Source organism: Carya illinoinensis, chromosome 7, assembly GCF_018687715.1.
Source record: "Carya illinoinensis cultivar Pawnee chromosome 7, C.illinoinensisPawnee_v1, whole genome shotgun sequence".
Taxonomy (NCBI): Eukaryota; Viridiplantae; Streptophyta; class Magnoliopsida; order Fagales; family Juglandaceae; genus Carya; species Carya illinoinensis.
This window is the reverse complement of record NC_056758.1, coordinates 3,694,206-3,718,139: the sequence shown is the minus strand read 5'-3', so window position 1 is coordinate 3,718,139 and position 23,934 is coordinate 3,694,206. Positions and strand designations below refer to the sequence as shown.

At 32.5% G+C, this 23,934-nt stretch overlaps 1 protein-coding gene across 3 annotated transcripts; it reads right to left on the bottom strand.

The window, feature by feature from the left end:
* Positions 1–13,439: 13,439 nt before the first annotated feature.
* Positions 13,440–23,294, bottom strand: LOC122317414. 3 transcript variants are annotated; one of them, XM_043134503.1, is made up of 11 exons: positions 23,159–23,294; positions 20,812–20,980; positions 19,084–19,765; positions 18,899–18,983; positions 18,549–18,636; positions 17,490–17,674; positions 16,543–16,675; positions 14,855–14,991; positions 14,596–14,670; positions 13,858–13,977; positions 13,524–13,758 (listed from the first exon to the last, which is right to left on the bottom strand). In XM_043134503.1, the coding sequence occupies exons 2-11, from the start codon at positions 20,957–20,959 to the stop codon at positions 13,657–13,659; spliced, it is 1,755 nt and encodes a 584-aa protein (XP_042990437.1). In that variant the 5' UTR covers positions 20,960–20,980; positions 23,159–23,294; the 3' UTR covers positions 13,524–13,656. The 3 variants fall into 3 exon arrangements, with proteins under 3 accessions (XP_042990438.1, XP_042990439.1, XP_042990437.1); XM_043134504.1 differs by lacking the exon at positions 23,159–23,294 and having other exon boundaries at positions 13,440–13,758; positions 20,849–20,985; XM_043134505.1 differs by lacking the exons at positions 16,543–16,675; positions 17,490–17,674 and having other exon boundaries at positions 13,440–13,758.
* Positions 23,295–23,934: the final 640 nt, after the last annotated feature.

Sequence of the window (23,934 nt, the reverse complement as noted above, 5' to 3'; positions counted from 1 at the left end):
AGATAGTGGAATATATTAAGATAACATCGTGAATTGTGGTGTTGAAATTTTTTGATAAAAAACTAAAAGTCTTTTCTATATTTAGGTTTATGTTTTAGACATATCTTTGTTTTAGGGTCGAATCCCTGACTTAGTTGCTACTTTGGGTATGTGACCGTTTGAATCACTTATTGTTTACTTGTCCATGTTAATATGGTACAATATATAACTACTTTTTACCTTTTTCTAGAAACTCTTTAGCTTTATCGATGACCAACAAATTGTAGTTTTTGGAACAAACCAAACTGTCACCAAAAAAAAAAAAAAAAAAACCATTACAAAATGTTTTTTTAATGGTTAAAAATCATCTAAAAATCGTCCACCTAAAAATATTTCGTGACATGATGACATAACACTATGTCATGAAATATATATTGTGTCGATTTACATAAAAAAATTTGTGATGCTAAAAAATATTGTTCAAGCGTCACAAATTTTTTTTTTTTATGACAATTTATGAAAATAACGTTCAATTAAACATTCAAATGTGACCAAATTTTGGTGACAGTTGGTTTCCGTCACTAAAAGTATGTTCGAATATACCAAAAAGCATTTACATCAACCATTATATTCGAATGTAAATTGTTATATTCAAACATCAATTTTAACAATTGTCAATTTTTATATTCGAATGTCAATTTTTTCCATTTGAACATTAATTGTTAGTATATTAACGTTCAAACGTGAATTGATAATATTTGAATGTTAATTCTTTTGTGTTCGAATGTCAATCCTCATGCATTGAGATATTATGATATGTTGTTTAAATGCTATTGTAGTAATAATAACATTTTAATTAAATTACAATAAAATAGAAAATTAATATAATTAATAAATTTGTCCACATATGCACAAAAAATTCAAATTGTACCACAATTTCCAAATAAGTAGAATATAAAAATAGAAACATACATTCTAAAGAAAATACAAACATGCATGATAATTGTTTGAAGGAAAAGTATAGTTACAAGTACAATTGTACACTAATCTGTATATTAATATGATGTGATTGGTCAAAAAGTAGATTTTATTAAAAACAGTGTTAATTTAAATTTTAAGTATGAATAAATCAGTATTGATATACAGATTAGTGCGTGACTGTGCTTGTATGTAGCAAAACTCTTGTTTGAAATATAGAAAGCAAATAATGACATGGCATTAATAATTATTTTCCAAATTGACTAATTGAGCGTTAGACATATAATTAATTTTCAAACTATATGAACTTTATTTACTTTATATTCTATAGTGTGATATCTAATTCTTCGGAGAGCTATCTGAATATAAAACTTGATTAAAATGAGGCAATCTTAGGCTGGATGGAATTTCACGATCTTTTCATATAGCCTAGATTTAGAATATAGCATTGCTAAAAAATAAGAGAAATGATACTTGCACCGTGAATATACAAATGCCGTGCAATCAATTTTAAAAAAGTAAATAAATACATGACCTATATGAAAAGAAAATTAATTTTTTAATAGTGGATTTTATTCTTTTCAAAACAATTCAAAGATACTTGCACACTTCACGATTGTATGTAACATTACTCAAAAAATAAACATCCATAAAAAGATTAAACTTATGAATATAAGAAAGAATACTTTTCACCTATATACAAATTTTTAATAATACATAATAACTCCAACCAATATGGGAAAAAAATGTTAATATGGTTGCGGGTGTCATCTCAGTACAAATATTAATAGTAAAAAAAGTAAGCTATTTGTACAAAAAAGAGCAAGCAAAAGCATTTTATATAATGCAACTCAAATTTCATTTTGTAAGAAAAGAACATATTTGATATCTAATTTTCAAGAGAGAATAGTACATATAGTTATTTTAAGTCCCTCAAGTCATCATCAATTCTACTAATTAGAGATTTGAAACAGAAAATTGAATCTGGTTATAGAGCATCGAGATCTGAAAGATTGAAGGGACCCAATATTGTTAATTATAAGAGTAGATAATCATATATTTTCCAAAATTTTATCTTCAGGAAAATATCATTTGATGAGGCATTAATCAATAATGATTAAAGTTCTAGAAAATGTAATGTAATTAATGGATGCATGAGTTGGGGTGCATATAACATGAAACAGTTACATCTCAATTTAAAAGTTTATCCCAACATCACACAACCAATTGTTCACAACATCATAGCACAAAACAAAATTTCACAATTCCAACTACAAACACAATTTCACAATTCCAAATACAGATATTCTAATATTAGTCTGAGAGCTACTTACCTCTGTGCGGTGGTAAAAACCTCAGGATGGTCATTGATGTTCCACTTCACGCTATGCTATGCGTCATGTGGTTACTCTTGTCAGGTGGTGGTACATACTTTCTTGGGCGATGGTGTCTTGGGAAAGAAGGAAAAGAGGAGTGCGTGCATAAATGTGATATTTGGCTTACATTGGTTCCATTATGGGTTTAAGGTTGGGCTATGATGGTGACTTACAGGGCTACGGTGGTGTCTTATGGAAGAGTAATGATTTATAGTTTAAGATAAAGGGGATGGTCCGATCTTTGTCTCTCATGGTGCAGTGATGTGGACATCGGTTGAGGGGGCTTGTGACTTGCGATTGGAGATAGTGCTAGAAAACCGTGGAAATTGTGGCAATTTATGGAAAATGGAGGAAGGAGAGAGATTAGAGGGAAATGAAAACAAAAGAATGGACATAAGCGGGATGAAGAAGACACACTTAATTACCAATGGCGTGCAACAGTGTGGGTTGCGTCGGACAACATAAATACAGAGAGAGAAGGAAAATAGAGTGCATGAGAGAGAATAGATATATGAGGGAGGGAGGGAGAGAGAGATCGAGAGATGAGAGGAGAGAGGGCATATTGACAAGGTGGAGAAGCATGATTAGGGATGAAATAGGTAGCGTAGTTCTCAGTGCAAAGGGCAACTGTGCGAATGAGGGAGAGATAGAGACTTACCAGAATGCAGTAGATTGGCGACACCAAAGGTGGCAACACGAGTGATCACGAAAACAAAATTACAAAGAAGTGAGGGAGAATACTTGGGGAGCGAGAAAAGAGATAATGCAAAAAAGAGAAAAGAAATTATAACGTTGTTTATAAATAATTTTCACCTTATCTTATCACATCTCATTGACTTCTCAAACACCACTCAAACAAATACTTTCAAAATAATCATTACAACTTTTCTAAACTTTCAAATAAAATATAGAAAATCATTCAAAATTTTCAAATTCCAAAACATACTAATTGTTTTTAATAAAGAATTCTATCCATTTTTAATGTCATCATAGTAATTCATTATTTTGAATATATTCAGAATATGCCAAGCTTGCCCCATGGAACTTATCCTAGATATTGTCCCTAAGTTTGAGTTGAGCCTTAACTTACTAATTGTGTATTTGTATTTTTGATATCCGCTTTTTGTGAACTATGGTAGAAGATAGAGGTTGGGTTTTTGTTGAGGTCAACTATAGTGGAAGCATTGGTTTGTCCCATATTTTAAGGATTTCAATATTAAACAATGAGCTTACTTAATTCTAATTTTTTTTTTGTTGCTTTCCAAATATCTTTAAATTTTTTTGCAATTAGTTTCACTTATTGTAGAACTGTAATTTCAATTTATATCAGTTAATCTCGTTGCTAAAGGGTGGACAAACTTTATTTTAATTTAGATTTTTGGTAATTAACTATAAGTTAATTTTCTTCCTAGATTGGGATTCTTCTGAATCCTTTAAAATAAATTTTAAGGCAAGAGCTTCCTTTTATGATGTAAATGTTATATTGACAAACTCCAAAAATAGTTTATGTCATGGTCAATGTAGCTCTAGAATAAACTCTTTGGTTTATCATGTGATGCACTGCTATAAATTTTTACTAAAAAAACTTTCGTTTCATACAAAGTGTCTTGGTAAACAAATAGTATTTCTTTGCAAGAAAATAATTTTGTTACCTTTGTGTATTTACATAATTGTTAGTGTTATGTACTACTGTTATATAGGTTTTCTTCCTTTGTTGCTACAGGTATATACAATGAATGTTCAACATGCAAAAGACACAAGAAGTTAAAAAGAGAATGATTTTTATCAAGAAATTTGAAATTGGCGTTTGTAAAGAATGACCATTGATACAATCCAGTTAAAAAATTTGTATTTGAAGTTGAGAGTATGTGATACTGATAATATATCTCTAGTATTGACAACTATAATCTTTTACTATATATAAAGTTGTATTTTGTTGTTTTTAGTGCATTGAAACATGGGTAGTTGCTTTTATAAATGTACAAATAGAGGAAATTTACATTCAGTCAAGAAACTATCAGTTTCAAAAAGAGAAAAACAAAATTAGAATTTACAATTTAATGTAATTTGTAAACTTCCCTTCAAGTAAAATATTAACATTCGGTCAAGAATCATACCAATCTAGAAAGTGAGAGGGTCAATATCCTTTAATTTAATTCTCATTTGTTAGATTAGATGGTCTCTCTCACTCTTATTACAATTTGTTTAGAAAATATTATAGTTAAAGCAGTAGATAGTATAAAGTGTTGCAAAACTAAATCTAATATAAGTGTTTTACTGTTTCTAAATTTGTAACTGAAAGCATTAGCCATATATACATTTTAACCCATTAACTAAAGTAATGATATATGTGTTGGTGCATAATGCTTGTGATGTATGGATAAATTATAGACATCTAAATTGTCCCTTGTACGGATGACATTCGATGAAGAATCATACCAACTCCAAATCTCTAGATCAGTATACAGGAAAAAAAATGTTAGCACTTTCCTATCACATTTCAACTCCAAAAATCATGCTAACTCCAAAAATCACTTTAAAAATATGCCAATTACAATGTAGAAAAGTCAACTTACTATTTGTAATAAGTTGTCATAATTATATTCATAGAGAATATACCATACATGTTAGGATCATATCAATCTATTTACATTTAAAATTAGCATTAATTACACTTTACTCTTTCAAACTTTCACTCAATTCACAATGTGCTCCTGAAACTAATAATTGCATCAAAATGGACCCACTTATTTTCAAAACGTATCAATTCTCCCATTTCGTCTACCAGTAACATTAAATGTAACGGAAACTTCCTTCACGTGCTGCTTACGGGTATCAAAATTATTAATTTGGGGGCACATTGTGAATTACGTGAAAGTTTGATAAACAAAGTGAAAATTTATGTATATTTTAGAAATTTTTATACAATTAAAAAACACATGAATATACTATTATGTATAAATTTATATGTATTATTTTAATGAAAAAATTAAATCTAACATAATTTTATATAAATTACATTGTTTTATTTAAATATATTCTTGATTATTCTAATAATAAAAAATATCTCAGTATATTTGTGAATAGTAATAAAATGGTTTGTGAATAGTAATAAAATGATTTGAATTAGATTGTTTGTTAGATTTTGAAAAATGAGAGAGAAAGTTTAATAAAAATATTATAAAGTTAAAATATTGTTAGAATATAATTTTTTAATATAATTTTTATTTTGTGATTTGAAAAGGTTAAATTATTTTTTGTGTTTTGTTTTAAAGTTTGAAAAACATTATAACAATTTAGTAATTATTAGATAAAAATGTTAAAAATTTAAAATTAAAAAATATTTTTGTTTGAGTTTGTTTGGGAATTGATTATTTGAAAATACTCTTGTACACAAATGGGGCCTTAATGACAGTATTTTCTTTTCACCATTATAAATTCTAAATCATTACAAAATAGGGGTGGGCAGTGGGGGCCCGACCCCCACTACCTCACCTCCGTCCGCCCCGCCTCCTCATGGTTGAATGTGGTACCCCGCACAGTACATGCCTGGGCGGGGGACCCTGCCCCGCATGAAATACACTAAGTGGGGGCGGGCAGGACTCAACCCCGCACTACTTTTCCTCCGCCCCGCACTTTATTTTATATTTATAAATATATATTTATATTTTACAAATTGTATATATAAATATATATTATAATTTGTTAGACTTGTTCACAAGAGTTACAAGAGAGTAAGATTTGTTCACAACATTGTAAATGGTATGAACACCCTAAGCCACCTTATATAAAACTCCAAGACTATTCAAGAGTCATATTTGAGTAATATGAGATCTACTTGTGAACAAGTTTAACAAATTTAAAAATTAATAACATAATTTTTATGTTATTAGTTTTTAAATTATTATTATATATATAAATTTTAATTTATGATTTAATTATATAATAATTTGGGTCTAAAAAAATATTTTTAGACCAAAATTTTTTTTTAAGCCCAATGAAATATAGTATTTTTGAAGTGGGCGGGGGGCTCTGCCCCCACCTCCAGGGGGCGAGGTGCGGGATGAAATTTTCATCTCCTGTATATGCGGGGGCTGGGTGCGGATAGCACCCCTATTACAAAAGATAAAAGATATTGTAGTACCTTCTGCGCTATAAAGCTTATATATTGCAACTCTCATTCTCCTTTTCATCTTTTGAAGGTCTTTGTGGCCTTAACAACATTATATTTTTTAGGTAAAAGAGGATAGTCGAATGAACAAGAACGAGATGACCATCTATAAATATTTGGTCTTTTACTGAGACCTTCATGCTAACTGTCTCAAGGTTCTAGTTAACTCCATAGGAGCGATACCCTAGGTCTTCCATCACACACTTCCTGTCATCCTTCATTTGCTAGAAACATAAAATGATCCGACATGAAAAATTATTATTATTATTATTATTATTTTCTATTAGGGAGAGTGGAATGTATTGAGATATGATCGTGAATTATAGAAAAATTTATTGGTAAAAAATGGATTCTCTTCCATTTTTAGGTTTATGTTATAAAAGTATCTTTGTTTTACAGTTGAATATCTTATTTATCTACTACTTTGGGTATGTGACCGTTTAAAGTACTTATTGTTTACCCATCCATGTTAACATGACATAACATATAACTACTTTTTGCGTTTTTTTAGAACCTCTTTAGCCTTATTGATGGTCAAGAAAAATATCCGTACAAATTAGGATTTAAAATCAGAGGACTAAAGACTCTTCTAACATGTTTGGTATGTTGGTATTCATTTAAGAGAAGTTCTATGCAACCTCCAAATGTAGCTCAGCCTTTGCACACCGGCGTATGTGGATTTACCATTTTTTTAAATTTATATGGAATGTACATTTAGACTTCAGAATCCTAAATCTAAATTTGGATCCCCTCCCACCTCGATTCTCCTCCACAAGGCTTCATCGCACAGTCCAAAGTATTGATTCTCACCTCTCTTTTTAGAATGACGTTGTTCGGGGCCATTAACATTGATCTATTCCGAGTGATGACCTTGTGTTTTTCTCTCAATTCTGTTTTTGTTTCCCAACATCCCGTATATTGTATGTCTTTTTGTTGTGTTCTTAGATTTACATCTTTGTGTTTGTTGGATCTGTATTTTTTGTTTTAATGGTTGCTAATTTTGGATATTTTCTTATTTGAAAATGAGAAAATACGACAATGAGAGAGATTGATTGGCTAAAATCTCAAATGGTGAGAGAGGTATCGTCTATGGTAGTACAAGCCAAAATTTAGCAGACTAGAGTTTTCTTAACAACATTGTCACCACTTTGATTAATAGATTGGTAGGTAATGATACAAGTTTCTTTCTGAAAGGTTGGCTCTATAGTATTATTGAGACTTCATAAAATATATTACTTTCTAGACACTAGACAGCCCCAAAGTATTTATGACCTAGGGGCAAACAGGCAACTAACTTGCTAGATTGGAAGTACCTTACAAAGCAAGAAACTCGAGAGCCAGCCAAAACCAAAGACCTAAAGTATCATACCAATATGATTGCAAGAAGCTATACATATATATTTTATTAGAGAGGATCTTCTGAAAACAAAACTAAATATCTGGACTTTAGGCAACCCATAATTTTTTGCAATGGGAGTAATGCGATTATTCTTGGTGGAATGGCTTGGTTGTGCTTGCCTAAGTATCCTAGACCATCTTAATAGTGATATATTTCAATTTTGTTGTGGATCTGGGTTCTATAGTATTGGAAGAACTCAATGTGTGACATTTGAAAATAAAGCAATCATATCAGGATCGTATAACACTATCATTCCCTTAAAGACTCTACTATCTGTTGTCAACATCATGTCAACATTATGTCAATAATATGCTGCTTATATGACCTATTTATTAAAGTACCTAAGTCGCCTAAACCAAGATAGGAAAAACCAATTTCAAGACTTGTCATTAATACAATACATATTAGCAAACATAATCACCTAAAAAATAATTTTCAGGTAGAGAAGGTATATGAGATATGTATGCTAGACTTTTGTTGCCATGTCCCCCAACTTTCGATTGGTGTAAATTATAACTAGATTATTGAAGAATTTTATTCAACTAGGAGCTGAAAAATGTTAGCCTAGTGTTGAAGATTATATATGTTTGTTAAAATCTCTTTGAACTTTGCTTAAAACTAACTTATGTAAAATCCACTTAAGTTTGGAGTTTTCTACCGCACTACTATATACTTAACTTTCTACACTAGGCAAGGTGCACAATACCTTTGTTTCATTTCAGGCCGATTTTTTTGTTAAGATGCAATTCCTCTTAATATTAATTAGAATCTTAATAGATTTTTAGGTAATTAGAACCTTACTCAAATGGTGATCTACTTGAATCAGAAGTTGGTACTATTATTGACGAGGTTGTTATTCTAACCCAGTGTAGTACTCTAACACAATTAATGCCACAGGCCAATGATCAGGTATGAGGTTATTTTTACCTTGTTGCATTTATATATTTTCTTGCAATATTCCATTTTTAATATCTTCATAGTAATTTACCATTTTGAATATATTCAAGATATGTCAAGCTTACCCCATGAAACTTATCTTAGATATTGTCCCTGAATTTCAGTTGATCCTTAACTTACTAATTGTATATTTGTATTTTGGAGATCCCAGCCTTTTGTGAACTATGGTGGACGATAAATGTTGGGTTTTTGTTGATGTCAACTATGACGGAAGCATTGGTTTGTCCCATATCTTAAGGATTTCAATATTAAACATTGACCCTACTTAATCCTTTTTTTTTCCTTTCCAAATATCCTTAAGACTTTTTTGAAATTAATTTCATCTATTGAAGAACTATAATTTCAATTTCTGTCAGTTGATCTCGTTGTTAAAGGGTGGACAAACTTTATTTTAATTTAGATTTTTGGTAATTAACTATATATTAATTTTCTTCCTAAATTGAGATTCTTGTGAACCATTTAAAAAAAATTTTAAGGCATAAGCTTTCTTTTATGGTGTAAGTGTTATGTTGACAAACTCCCAAAATGGTTTATGCCACTAGTCAATGTAGCTCTAGAATAAACTCTTTGGTTTATCATGTGATGAACTGCTATAAATTTTTACTACGAGGACTTTCATTTCATACAAAGCATCTTGGTAAACAAATAGTATTTATTTGCAAGGAAATAACTTTGTTGCCTTTGTATATTTACATAATTGTTAGTATTATGTATTATTGTTATATAGGTTTTCTTTCTTTGTTGCTACAGGTATATACAATGAATGTTCAACATGCAAAAGACACAAGAAGTTAAAAAAAGAATGACTTTTATAAAGAAATTTGAAGCTAACTTTTGTAAACAATGACCATTGATACAGTCCAGTTGAAAAATTTGTTTTTGAAGTTGAGAATAGGTAGTACTGATAATGCATCTTTGGTATTGACAACTATAATTTTTTACTATATATAAAGTTATATTTTGCTATTTTTAGTGCATTGAAACATGGGTAGTAGCTTTTGCAAATATACAAATAGAGGAAATTTACATTCGGTCAAGAAACTGTCAATTTCAAAAAGAGAAAAGCAAAATTACTTTATAGAATTTACAAGTCAATGTAATCTGTAAATTTTCTTTTAAGTAAAATGTTAGCATTCAGTCAAGAATCATGCCAATCTAAAAAGTAAGAGGGTCAATATCCTTTAATCTAGTCCTCGTTTGTTAGATTAGATAGTCTCTCTCACTCTCATTACAGTTTGTTTAGAAAATGTAATAGTTAAAGCAGTAGATAATATGTAGTGTTGTAAAACTAAATTTAATATAAGTGTTTTACTGTTTTCAAATTTGTAACTGAAAGCATTAGCCATATATGCATTTTACCTCTTTAACTAACATAATGATGTAGGTGTTTTTTTTTTTTGTTTTGATATTATAATGATGTAGGTGTTGGTGCATAATGCTTGTGATGTATAAATAAATTCTAGGCATCTAAATTGTCCCTTGTACGGATGACATTCGACGAAGAATCATGCCAACTCCAAATCTCTAGATCAGCATACAGGAAAAAAAATGTTAGCACTTTCCTGTCACATTTCAATTCCAAAAATCATGTCAATTCCAAAAATCACTTCAAAATCATGCCAATTATAATGTTGAAAAGTCAACTTAATATTCATAATAAGTTATCATAATTATATTCATAGAGAATATACCATACATGTTAGGATCCTATCAATCTATTTACATTTAAAATTAAGATTAATTACACTTTGCCCTCTCGAACTTTAACTCAATTCACAATAGTGCTCCCGAAACTAATAATTGCATCAAAGTGGACTCGCTTACTTTCAAAACATGTCAATCCCCCCCTTTCATCTACCAGCAGCATCAATTGTTATAGAAACTTTCACCACGTGTTCCTTACGTGCATCGAAATGATTAATTTTGGGGGTACATTGTAAATTACATGAAAGTTCGATAGGAAAATTGAAAGTTCATGTTTATTTTAGAAATTTTTATAGAATTCAAAAACACACATGAATATACTATTATGTATAAATTTATCTGTATTATTTCAGTGAAAAAAATTAAATCTAACATAATTTTATATAAATTACATTGTTTTATTCAAATATATTCTTAATTCTAATAATAACAAATCGATAGAATACATGTCACTCATATTTATTTACAAATATTTCTTAAAACATTAATAAAATTTTTTGCAATTTATGTTTTCTATTATTGTTAAAAATGGATTAATTAACAAAAATCCTATTTGCAAGTATTTTTGCGTATTTTTTGTACACTCCAGTAATATGATTAGCGCGTCACTTTTCTTAATATAAAATAATTTTTTTAGCCAATCACATCAGTAGAGTGCATAAAAAATATGCAAAAATGACTATATGCAGTAGAACTCTTAGTAAAATTGTTTTAATTTTTTTTTAAAAGGTCATTGAAATACAACCATTTCTTTCACATTGATAGAAATCTATATATATTTAACCAACATGCTTTAGACCATATATTTCTCTTAATTTATTTTGTATCAAATTGATATATATATTTTTTTATGTTATACTTATTAATTATGATTAATTTCACTTTGCCCCCTTAAATTTTTACGCAATTCACAATGTGCCCCCAGACTAATAATTTTGTTGCAGTCAGGGGCATTTTTATCTTTGCAGTGACTATCATGCATGTAAGTAGCACGTGCAGGAAGTTTCCATTACATTTGATGCTGCTAGTAGACAGAATGGGGGGATTGATAAGTTTTGAAAGTAAGTGGATCCATTTTGATATAATTGTTAGTTTCAGGGGCACATTATGAATTGAGTAAAAGTTTGAAGGTTAAAGTGTAATTAACTCTTAAAACTAACATGATACATCTACATTCTGAACCAACCAAAAACTATTACAAGAGATACATGGCCCTTTTCAACATCGTTTACAAGTGAAACGGGTATACTTTCAGCTCACTGAGGTGAGGTGTGGAAGGATAAGTCCGACCCTTGAAGACAAGCCTTCCTTCCACTTCTGAATCAATTTCCAAATAGCAAAAGCATCAGCTGCCCTAGCATCCTCACAAATTTGTACTTGAATTTATTGTAGATAGTTTGTTCTCAATCAGGACTCTTGCATTTTACAAAGCCCATCATAGACATACATCTTTGATGTTGGATTCAAAGCATCTTGGATACCTTGGATGACTTTGATGTCATTGCACCCCTGTAAGTTTCTCTCCAAAGCAAGATTTCCCCTTTAAAGCTTCTGATCAATTACTTGTTTGTCCCTCTTACCAAAACTGCCACCGTGACCACTATAAATCGGAACATTCGCATCCTCCACATCATCATCATATCCTACAAACGAAACAATGCACACAACCACTTGATCTTGATCCACTGTGTCCTTGAAAATAAGATAGTCAATACCACCCATAGACTGAGAATGTAATCCCACCATACACATTTCCATATGGAAGAAGAAAATATCCCCAATCTCAACTCCAGGTGGAGCTCAAATCCTCCTCGTGTTCTTCTGGATCCCTTTGCTCATCAAGAGATTTGTAGCTTTTAAATCCGCACGTTAGATAACCCCATTGCCCAGTTGCTTGGCATCTCCAAATTGGTTGAGCCTTCTCCGAAGTGCATCAACTCTCATCAACACCAGACCCTGATTCCATTATAACAAGTCATCTGAACTAAGAGATCAAAAATTTCAAAGTCTCGCAACCTTAAACTCCAAACCTAGAAGTACCCACTTCTCCAAAACCTAAAAATACACCCATTTCAATCTTATCTAAGTATAGAGATTTGGACTTGGAATTTGTAAATTCTGTGCTAAGAAAGTGCCAAGAGGGTTACACATTGTTGAAAAAGAATCGTACTTTGAGCATCAATTAAGGAAAAAAAAAAAAAACTCAAAAGGGGAATTTTTCAAGTAGATGAAGCATGATTTTGGAAGGAAATGAAACAAAGAGATGCATATGCAAGGTTTATTGGGTAATAAATCAAACATAATTAGCGAATTGGAAGCTTATTAAGCAAAACTGTTTCAAAAGACTAGACAAATTCAAAAGTAGCAGATCGTTACCTGATGGAAATCTGGCACTGACTGGATTTTGTCGAGATAAAAGTATCTCAGTAGGGAAGGTTGTCACGAATTTTTCTAGGGTGAGGGATTGAAGGGGGGAGAGAAGAGTCTGAGGCAATGAAGAGGAAGAAGATGGAGAAGAGTATGTGGTCTGCGTTGAGTGTGAGGTCTTAGGGAGAAGAGAAGAGTCCGAGGGAGCTCGGGAGGATGAATTCGGGAAGAATGATATGACAACGCCATGTCAGGAGTGTGGTGTGCATTTAGGAGACTGGAGGTTGGATAACTTTTTTCTTCATTTAAACCTCGTAACAGAGAAAATATTATTCATAATCAATTGCCAATCACTTGTGTTGTGCCAATGGCCTTTTTGTTTTGGCGACGGATATAAAGTGTCCTTCAAGAAGTGGAAAGCAGAGGCAGGTAGTGCTAGTCTGGGGGAAACAACCTCTTAGTCAAGTCCAATCAAGCAGAATCATGTATAATTTTCTTACACATTCTGTTTGTTTCCAAGGAAAGTAATTCCCAAGCACGACGGAATTCAGTGCTTGCCACTGCTTATTTAACTTGGTTTAATGAACCATCATAAAAAACAATGTTTCACTCATTATAAACATGCAGAATATGTAAAGAAACAGCTTTAACCAGCAGTGTCTTCTTCAACCACATAAAAGTATTTACAAATTTATAGTGTAATGCTATGGGAATGAAATTCTGCACTAACTCGATTGACAATGCTCTTTAATCAGAGCTGCTTTCAACTGCTTTTTACTTCTAATTTCCTTCTTGGATTTCTTGATGTTATTATCCATATGGGAAACCTGTCATTAGTCCAACACAAACCAAATGTTTAATATGCAACAATAGAGGTGTCATATTTTATGTTTGTTTTCTTTGGTAAATCTGTTATCTATACTTACAATGTGGGATTTCCAATCAATTTTATCATGCCCCCCAGTGACAGTAGCAGGCTGAGAATGACTGCAAACATGGAGGAAGATGCGAACAAGTACAGCAGCATCCAGAGCAGCATATTCTAGCTGCACCCAAGGACCAAGGTATAGTTTTTGTTTCATTAAGAGATGTTAGACGAATTCATAGGTCAAAACATAGATAATTCCACATCTTAAAACTTCTATCACCATCGAATTGATAAGAGATGCACGCATGCTTGAACAAAGACTAAAAACCTAACAGGACAGGGAGTTCATTCTGTATGAAATCTAAGAGTTCAAATTATTTTCATTGCTTGGAATATCTGAAAAGCCTTTTCTGCACAGCTAATATGAAATATTCCATTGTGCAAACAAAAGAACTTAGCTTCGATAAGTTCTCCAATTGTGAGCAAACATTTCTGTTTATTCCGATTCCAATTGACATTACAATAGATATCCAAGAGCTCTTTATTACGCAATTAAATGGTATTCATACAATATCTCATATCAAAATAACCTGTAATTTAATACTGCACAGGATCAGATATTGGACTGCAAACATTCATACATGCCGATTGGATGGAAAAGAACTTTTTTCATTTCCCCTAACTGGAGTAGGCTTCTGTAGTTATCTTTCTTAACAGTCTTCCTCATGCAGCTTTAGTAAGTGATGGTGTGAAGAAGAAATGAGAACGATACTAAAAAGAACGAGAATGAATTTACCTGATTCTGAGTCAAAGGTCGCTGTTCCCAGTTGCTATTCCGTCTTGTCTTGTTCAAGCCAGCCCCCAATATTTTCTATATGGTAATGATCAACAAGAGATTGTGTCACAAAATTACATACTTATTGGATGTATTGCAACGGCAAATCATGAAGGGCTGGAGAGGGAGAGGAGAGTGTCCTAAGCAAACAGCAGTTTCGATAGCATGTAACATACAAGAGATTATAGTAGGAGCACAAACGAACTCATCCTTAATTTACCTTTGCAAGCCCAGACAAACCACCTTGACGTTCTTTAAACACATTCTGAATGTCCAGTAACATTTCATACTGCCTGAAACACTCCAACTCTCCATACGAATGAGCCAGCTGCTTCATATCGCATTGAAAGTTATAGCCTACAGGGTACAGAGATCACAAAGCAGCCTTGTTCAGGCAGGTGTTGATGAAATAAGCCCAAAATTCTAGCAGCAATGAAATTTTGAACCACACCATAAACGTTACAAGCATCAAGAAGTGTAGGGCCACATCAGAAAGGAATACCTAGAAAAATTTTATTCTAACAAGTAGTTCTATGAAGCTTTCCTAACAGCTGTTTACATGGTCAATCAAAATAAATGTAAAATATCACAGGGAATATGAGGATTTCTTCTGTCCCTGCAGATAGAGAATTTCTTTCAAGCATATTCACTTTTTTTAAAATGATGAGGAATCCTGGAGACTGCAAACACAACATGTCTTTTATCCGGTTAAGCCCCAAACCTGTTTAATGCATCCCATCACTAGGAATGTAAAAAAAAAACCGACAAACCGGAAAACCGACCCGGACCAAACCGGACCGGACCGGTTGTGCCGGTTTTGGAACGGTTCGGTCCGGAACCGGTTTTCATAAATGAAAAATCGGCCAAAACCGGTCTGGTTTCAGTTTCGGTTAGTTTTGGACCGGACCGAACCGGACCGGACCGGTACTATTTATATATTAATATTATATATAATATATTTTATATTATATATAATTTTTAATCACATAAAAAATAATCACATATATACTAATACTAATATTCTAATATAGATTATAGTTAATACTCATACTAATATAGTTATACTAAATCATCAAAACTAACACTAACATATAGCTATACTAATAGTCTAATATTAATACTATTATATTGTCTAATATATTATATAGCTATAACTAATACTAATATATATACTAATACTAATCGTCTAATATAGGATTATAGCAGATTTTTTTTTTACACTAAATTTCTTATTTTAGTTTTTGTTTTATAGCAGTTTTTTATATAGCGAATTTTGTTTATATAACAGATTTTTTTTATAAAACAGATTTTTTATATCAGAATTTTTTACATAACAGATTTTTTTTTTTATAAACCAGATTTTTGATAGCAGATTTTTTTTTGCAAAGCAGATTTTTGTAAATGGTAAACAGAATTTTTTAAATCAGTTTTTTCTTTTAAACAGAATTTTTATAAAAAATTTGTATTTTATTAAAACCGGAAAACCGGACCAAACCGGACCGGAAACCGGTAAAACCGGAATACCGGTTTAGGAGGAAAATCGGTGCGTAATCGGTTTTGAAAAATGCAAAACCGGTACCTACTGGTTCGGTCCTAGATTTTGTACAAAACCGGACCAAACCGGACCGGTTACACCCCTACCCATCACACAGATTACGTACATCATTAGTTTTTCGCCAATGGGACATGGTCTCTAGAAATTGTTTGCATCCAAGAGTTCGAACCTTAATCTTGGAAGATGCATACCACCAAGACAGAGACCCTTACCATTTGAGTCAATCCCTAGGGGTTAAACATATTCATACAAGGCTTTAGAAGTCATAGGTAGATAATCTCTTTAGAAGACATTCATTTGTGCGAGGCTTCACAAGTCAATGAACCCCAATGAACGCATTAGATTTATCATACCGAGTTTTAGAATTCTTGGAGACTGCAATATGCGGGTCATACAGTTATCTAAAATGTGAGGCACATCTTCGAATAACTTTATCAGATCAAAGATGAAAACCGTCTTTTCGGAAGCAATCTGCATGATCGAAACCTGAAACATGGAACAAGGTTATTTTAAAAGGGATTATCCAAATATCATAATGGCCAAGAAACAAAGTCTTTCCTGGCAATAGACAAAATACCTATCCATCAGATCATAGACAATGCTAATAGATATACCACACTAGTATATATCTCCCATCACACAAGGTTATTTTTGTAATTAAAAATTACTGCTCCACAAAGAATTAGGGTGAGAGGCAAAGTCTCTTTGTTGTTTCCATCAAATTCACTCTCTTTTAGTTATTATTTTTGTAAATTAACCATGAAAGTAAAAAAATAGCCAGCCCCAAAACAGTTTAAGTAATCACAGCAAAACAAAATTGCCCCAGGAGGTACAACATCAATATTAACAGATTTCCAACCCCATTGCTACTGCACTTTATCCATGAATTTCAAGCATTCTACCTTCTGTTAAATTATATTCACTTGGAGGAGATAATATGATTGAACTTGGTTTCTGCTTCATAACAGACCTCATGTCAATGAAGAAACATATATCCAGACTTGAACTAAAGAAAAAGCAGTCTCCCCTCACAAGTCAATCTAATTTAGGGAAATCCTACGAAATATTCCAAGATACAGAAGAGCCAAAATTATTTTCTATGGTAAGTTGGGTAGACAAAAAAATTCAAGGTCCATAATTAATATGCCAACCTGGAGGTCCGTATACTAAGCATCCAGTAGAATGACAACATCTATCTATTAATGGTCCAGCATGGAAACCAAAGAGATACTTATGCGAGAGGGAGAGAGGGAGAGTGAGAGAACTAACAAGGAAAATGGTAGAAGATAAATCCAATTACCTTATTTGGTTTGCTGCCTTTTTCATAATTGGGCTTCCATTCACAATCAACACCCACAACTTTACATCCCTCAAAATGGCATGTCGCATTTCGCAAACCATCAACTTCATCAACCCAATTTATGTCTTCGACCACCAATTTGTTAAGATGAAGATAGCGACTATGCAGATAACTTGTGTCGGGCACTATAAAGCATAAACTAGCAATGCATAAGGGTTTATTTGTTTACAGCCAACCAAACTACCCAATGCACACTTCCATATTTACAAGTAATAACTTATTATTGATAATTGAACCACAAGTAAAACAATTTCCTTACACGATATAAATGACCATAGGATTTTATGATAATATGATGTCTATTGGTTATACAAAGCAAGAAAATGATAGCCATAATGCTAAGAGAAAAACGTTGAGAATTAAGAATCACACATTTATTCAATAAAACTGACTGTCAGAGAACAATATGGTAAGAAGGATCAGAGTGCTGAACAGAGAATATAAGGCTTGTCAAGAAATCATTATATGGAGAACATGTTTAAATGAGTAATGATGAAAGGCCGAAGAAAAATAATTCCATGCTACCAAACAGGTGGAAGGGGTAGCAATAGCATAGAGCACTTTTAATAATTCAAGGAGCTTTGATTCAGAGTAATAAGAAGATGCAAAAGTGAAGGGGTTTTGTTTATTGAGAAAAAAGTTAATGGATGGAGAAGAATCCCAGCTTGAGTTTGTGAGAATAAGTGTGTTTGTGTACGTGCATGAAAAGTTGGAGATTAAATGACTATGGACAGAGGGAGAAAAACTTATGAGGGAGCATTCAGGTGCAATGAAAACAAGTTGATGCACCGATACAGGGAAGAAGATATGAAGTTGTAGCAGTGAGAAACAAGGATAAGGCCAAAGGCTGCAGCATTGACTAAGACAAAGTGTCAAGAAATAATTTTGCATGATCAAGAGAGGCTAAACTCCAGCCAATATTGATGATACAAAAGAACTTGCCACTAGCCAAGTATGATGACAGTGATTACAAAGGTAAACAGAACATGCATAGTATACCTTTGATATGCAGAAAACCTTCAAGGGAGTATCGATCACACAGCTCATCAACCTTCTCAGAGTAACCAGCTTCCACGGCCAAATTAACCTTGAAATAATAATAGATTTAGAGTGTATAATGAAAGAATATAATCACCCCCCCCCGGGCGGCGCGCAGGAGCAAAACAAAAAAAGAAATGAAGCAGTTAAAAAACATGTAACACATGTAACTAATGTTCCAAACAATAGTTCTGCAGCTACCATGCATCTCACACCTTTTGGATTGCAAAAGTTTCAAAAAGTTCCTAGCTAAAAGCAAGTAAATGATAGATACATAATTCTAGTAACTATTCATGTCAAAAGCTACTGACCAAGTATTCAAGAAGTTGTCTATCACTGTTTGTCTTTGCCTCTGCAACTTCCCAACATCCTTTTTCTGCCAGCTTCTTTAGTGAGCTGCAATGTTGGAGGCATATTCTTATTGTTCATTTTTGGGGAAGGAAAGGCATCAGACTCTGAAAATTGGGTTCCAGGGAATACAAATCATTTAAAATACCTTTCTTTGCTCTTATGATATACATCGGGAAATTCCTGCCGCAGATTGTTTTTCTTTATGATATCATTTGCATGCTTTAACATGTTCCTGTCAATGTATTCCTGAACAAGTACACATAACATTTGCTTTCCCATAAATGTTGCCCACTTGCCTGCTGCTTGAAATTGTTTGTTCTGTATCATACTGAGGAGAAAAGACTGTCTGGATTGGCGAATGGAAAATTGCTCTAACAGAGAGACTGCTACCATGTATGACTGAGACTCTATCAGTTCAAAAATGTATTGCTCAAGAAATGACTTGGCTGCATCACAACCACACTCATTCCTTTCCTTTACTTGGTACATGGCTTTCTCAATATTATTCAATTTGATATCAAAAACTTCAAGTATCTTCACAACAATCCTCTCATCATGGTTCACAAAACCCCGTGCAATATCAAGAAATAACTGAGTAGCTAGGTCCTTTGCTTCCAAGGAGTCTGCTGGATCGGTTCCCAATTTTAGGAAACGGCGTAGAGCAGATACAATTAAATGACTGAAGCCTTCACAATATAATCCAAATATGGGCAAGACATATAGACACTGAATAACAAACGTGGCTGGGCCAGGTTGGGGATCATTATGTAGCACTTGATAAACTTCTTGTTGAAGAGCTCGAAACTTCATAGTTGCCTTACATGTGCCTAGGAAATGCATTCAATGAGAAACAAACATGCAAAAGGAAGCATGAAATTTGAATACTAGCAAGGTAAACTACTGGGATCTTAGTAATTAATTCTTCATTCTTAGTATACATAAAACACAGTGTTCCAATTAGATGCACTAAATGGCCAGCTAAATAAGGTGTCAAAATGAATGTTCAGATTACTTTATTGATCGATAAACGATTAAATTACTTTGTGAAAATCAACAAGATCTGGAGGATACTACAGTAAGTTGTTCAAATTTAATCAGCAGTGAAGCTGATCTAACCATACAATGCAAAATCAGGTTTAATAGCAAACCTAAGCATCTGACTACACCTCACTAAGGTAAGTATGGAATTGAGGCAAAATAATCAAAAGTTTTCCATTAAGAACAGCTTTATGAGAAACCCAGTATCCAAGCAGGATAACGTTGGCAATGATTCAACAATAAGTAACTGACCGTCTTGTAGTAAATCACTATGCTAGCTTCAGAACCAATGGTCACAGTATGCAAGGGAGTTAATAAAGGAAAGGAATGAAAGAAAAAAATGAATTGAGATTGAATGGAATGGAATGCATTAGAAAGGAATGGGGTGTTCTTCTTCTGGTCTGCTTGGCAATTTATGGAAGGGATAGAAGGGGGAAAAAACTGTCATTTCACAATCTGTCCTCTTTCATGTGTAAAAATGAAAGTCCATATCATTTAATGAATGGAATCGAGCATTCCGCACACCTCTTTGTGGAACACATAGGAGTAACTCATTTCAACCTTTATTTTCCTGAAAATATCTCCAAAAAAAAAAAAAGGTAATAGCTCCACCATTCCTTTTCCATTTTAATTCATCCCAGTTCCAGCCACCTAAATGAGCTGTTAATGTGAGAAGCTCAATGCAAGTACTTCCAATATTAAAAAAATAAAAAAAAATAAAAAAAATAAAAAGAAGAAGAAGAAGAAGAAGAAGAAGTAAAAGGTGAAAGATTAAACATGTAATCGAGGTAGATAAACGATCAGATCAAAGTGATGATTGGAAGATACATCCTACCATGAATATAACATTCTTTCAGGAGATATAAGAATACCACTGGAGAAATGTAGGTTAGATCAGAAAAGGCATGCACACATATAGTTCCTGTTGGGTGAGTTTTGTCTTTTTCATTGGGTAGCTGAATAGGCCTTTCCTCCAAGCCCATGTCAGAAAATCAGTAATAATCCTACAAATGGAAAGAATTATTAATTTGAGGATAACATGTATATTGAAAGATATATATCGATTAGTAAATCACTTCAGTGCCATAGATCCAATACAACAGCTGCAACCCAACAACTAACTGTCCTAGAACATTTTACAGAAAGTAAACAAATCTAGTCTAATCTTAAATTGATTTAAGATTTGTGTACTGTCCACTAGGAAGAAATACAGTTCAGATACCACCAATTAAGACACAAAATCAAAATCTCAACAGAAAGTATAAGTTGCTTTAACAATAAATCGGCACTCAGATCTGTTGTGAGTGAAACAGAAATCCATATGCAGCTAGCCCCAGAGCCTGGTGCCATGGGGTTAATGCTTAGAGAGTCAGCATGTGAGTTTTCAAATCTGAAGTTAAATTAAAAGCATTTACTTTAAGGGAACTTCACTCCTTTATAAATCATGTATTTTATGACTTGCAGCACAACATACACAAGTTAGATAGATGAGCAATGCTAATCCCATAGTCAATTTATTATTTCATCTCAATTCTATATTCTTCCGTATCTACCAACTCCCCCAATTACTGAAACTAAATGAACAATGGATGTCCATGTCAAAAATAAGATAAAACTGTGTGTGAATGGCCGAATTAATCTGGCCTTGAGATTTCTCTTTATTATATAAACTATGCCACCGAATACTATACATGGAAAGTCAATTATATACAACAAACTGTGCCTAACATTCCTCCATAATTCTCTTAATACGGTGCCTAATATTATTCCTCGTTGACAGCCCCCCTCAAATTGATGCCCGTAAATCAACAAGCATCAATTTGTTACTTAAGAAGCAATGTCGATGACGAGTGAATGGCCGAATTAATCTGGCCTTGAGATTTCTCTTTATTATATAAACTATGCCACCGAATACTATACATGGAAAGTCAATTATATACAACAAACGGTGACTAACATTCCTCCATAATTCTCTTAATACGGTGCCTAATATTATTCCTCGTTGACAGTCCACGATAACCATAATTGTGTTAGGGGATTATCTGATTTCACCTTTTATAACTGTGAAAGGGTATTGACTTGCAGCCATCTAATAGGATAAATAAGTCACTCAACTTACCTTAATCTTAAGTAAAGACTTATGTCTCGCAATATCTTCACACTTACTTTCCTTATATTACCTAAACAGACAACAAGACTTCAACCCCATCTAATTCAACTGTATCCTTAACTAGTCCCTACTATTTCATTCATGAGTCATGCCCAAACGAATTGAAGGTAATTTATCTTTTACACCACTTTGTCTATATTTGGAACCCACACAAAATCCATGGCACTCCAGAGCTTACCTTTTCCTTAGATACCCCATACAGATATTTTTTTTTCTCCGCCGCATGAAAACACATTCCACACCTAGAAACTCTGCTGCTTTCTTAATTTTGCCAAAATATACAGAATTCACCCAAATTACTTGTGTCCTACATCTTCTCGGGAACCAAACAGAAGGTGAGACTCACCTTCCAATTTAGGCCAGAAAGCATAGCAACAAACAAGAGCAAAATACTTGAGCCTAACCATACAAAAAATTTAACATCACAATTAACTAAAAAAGCAAGTCAGTAAATGATTCATTAACACGTGCATTAGCAAATAGCACAGAAATGGCACGCACAAATACTTGTGAGGCCATTTTTGTACGGCTGAACCATAAAGAACCAAAAAAAGAGCTCCTCAAACATTGCAAAGAATGAGGGAAAAAAAAAACACTCTTGCATCTTTTAGAACAAATTTACTTGTTTTTTAGACGCTTTGGTTCCGGAGAAATGCAAGGAAAACATCAAAGAGACCACAAAAAAAAAGGTCCAAACAAGTCTTCACCGAAATCGCCCTCAGCTCGCGGCAATGCAATTATATAACTAGGTTTCTAAGTTCATCATACCTACAAAACTCAACTAAAAATGCCTTTTGTTTTTGCCAAGAATTTCTCATCAAACAAACAACGGAATACAACGGGGAGAAGAAAGAGAATATGAAGTTGAGAAGCGCCAACTTTCTCGTGCTTTGAATGCAAAAACAATTTCTAGAAACATAAAGACTCAGATAATACACTTGACATCGATTTGAATGCAAATTTCGTCGCAATCAAACAACAGATAAACAAAAACGGGCAGAAAGAAACTCACCGAAATGATTCAATGAATTTCTTTAAGCTTCTGCAGCTCTCACTCTCATTCTAATTCTCGCTCTGCCGCAATTTCCATTTGCGTGTGGCTTTGTATTTATAGATTAGTTAAAGTGCAAAATGCCAAAATCTCATTAAAAATAAAAACTGAAACAGTAAAAACTAATAATGGAAGTGAAGAAAAAAATTGGATGCTGCGTTAATAAATATTAAAGGAATAATATTATTAAATATAATTTTCTATTAAAATATGTATTAAATAATTAAATTTATTTTTCAATCACTTTTAAAATAAATAATTATTTACTTCAATAAGAGTCTGGCTATGGATAAGTAAGTATAGAAGAAAATTGACAATCTATGCTAAATAACTACCAAATCTTAATTCTTTTCATAAAATACCATTGATATTTCTCCATTTTTATATGAAGACATTTATATTTAAATATAAATATTTATTAGAAAATTTTATTCCCAAATTGGCACGGATAACACAAATAATAAAATATTTTTATGATATAATTTAATTTAAAAAATAAAATTTTAAATTAAATCTCACGTGAGTAAGATAGATGACATTCTATACACACCAACTTCAATTAAAATAACTTATTTTCTTATGCAAAGTGGGTTCACTAATTTTAACAAGTCATCTAGTAAAAAACCATAAGGGAAATGCGTATCCAACCGAGGAAAGCCAACAAGAAAGGTTATCGATGGTGGGTTTTTTTTAATTTAATGATTGAAAAAGTATTTTTAAAAGAATTTGTGATTTTT

Excerpts from the sequence above, each read along its gene's own strand:
- LOC122317414 (XM_043134503.1), bottom strand. The coding sequence starts at position 20,959 with ATGGGCTTGGAGGAAAGGCCTATTCAGCTACCCAATGAAAAAGACAAA. Across the intron at positions 19,766-20,811 it reads GAAAGAATGTTATATTCATG|GCACATGTAAGGCAACTATG; the intron begins GTAGGATGTATC and ends TGCATTTCCTAG. Across the intron at positions 14,671-14,854 it reads GTTTGTCTGGGCTTGCAAAG|AAAATATTGGGGGCTGGCTT; the intron begins GTAAATTAAGGA and ends ATTACCATATAG.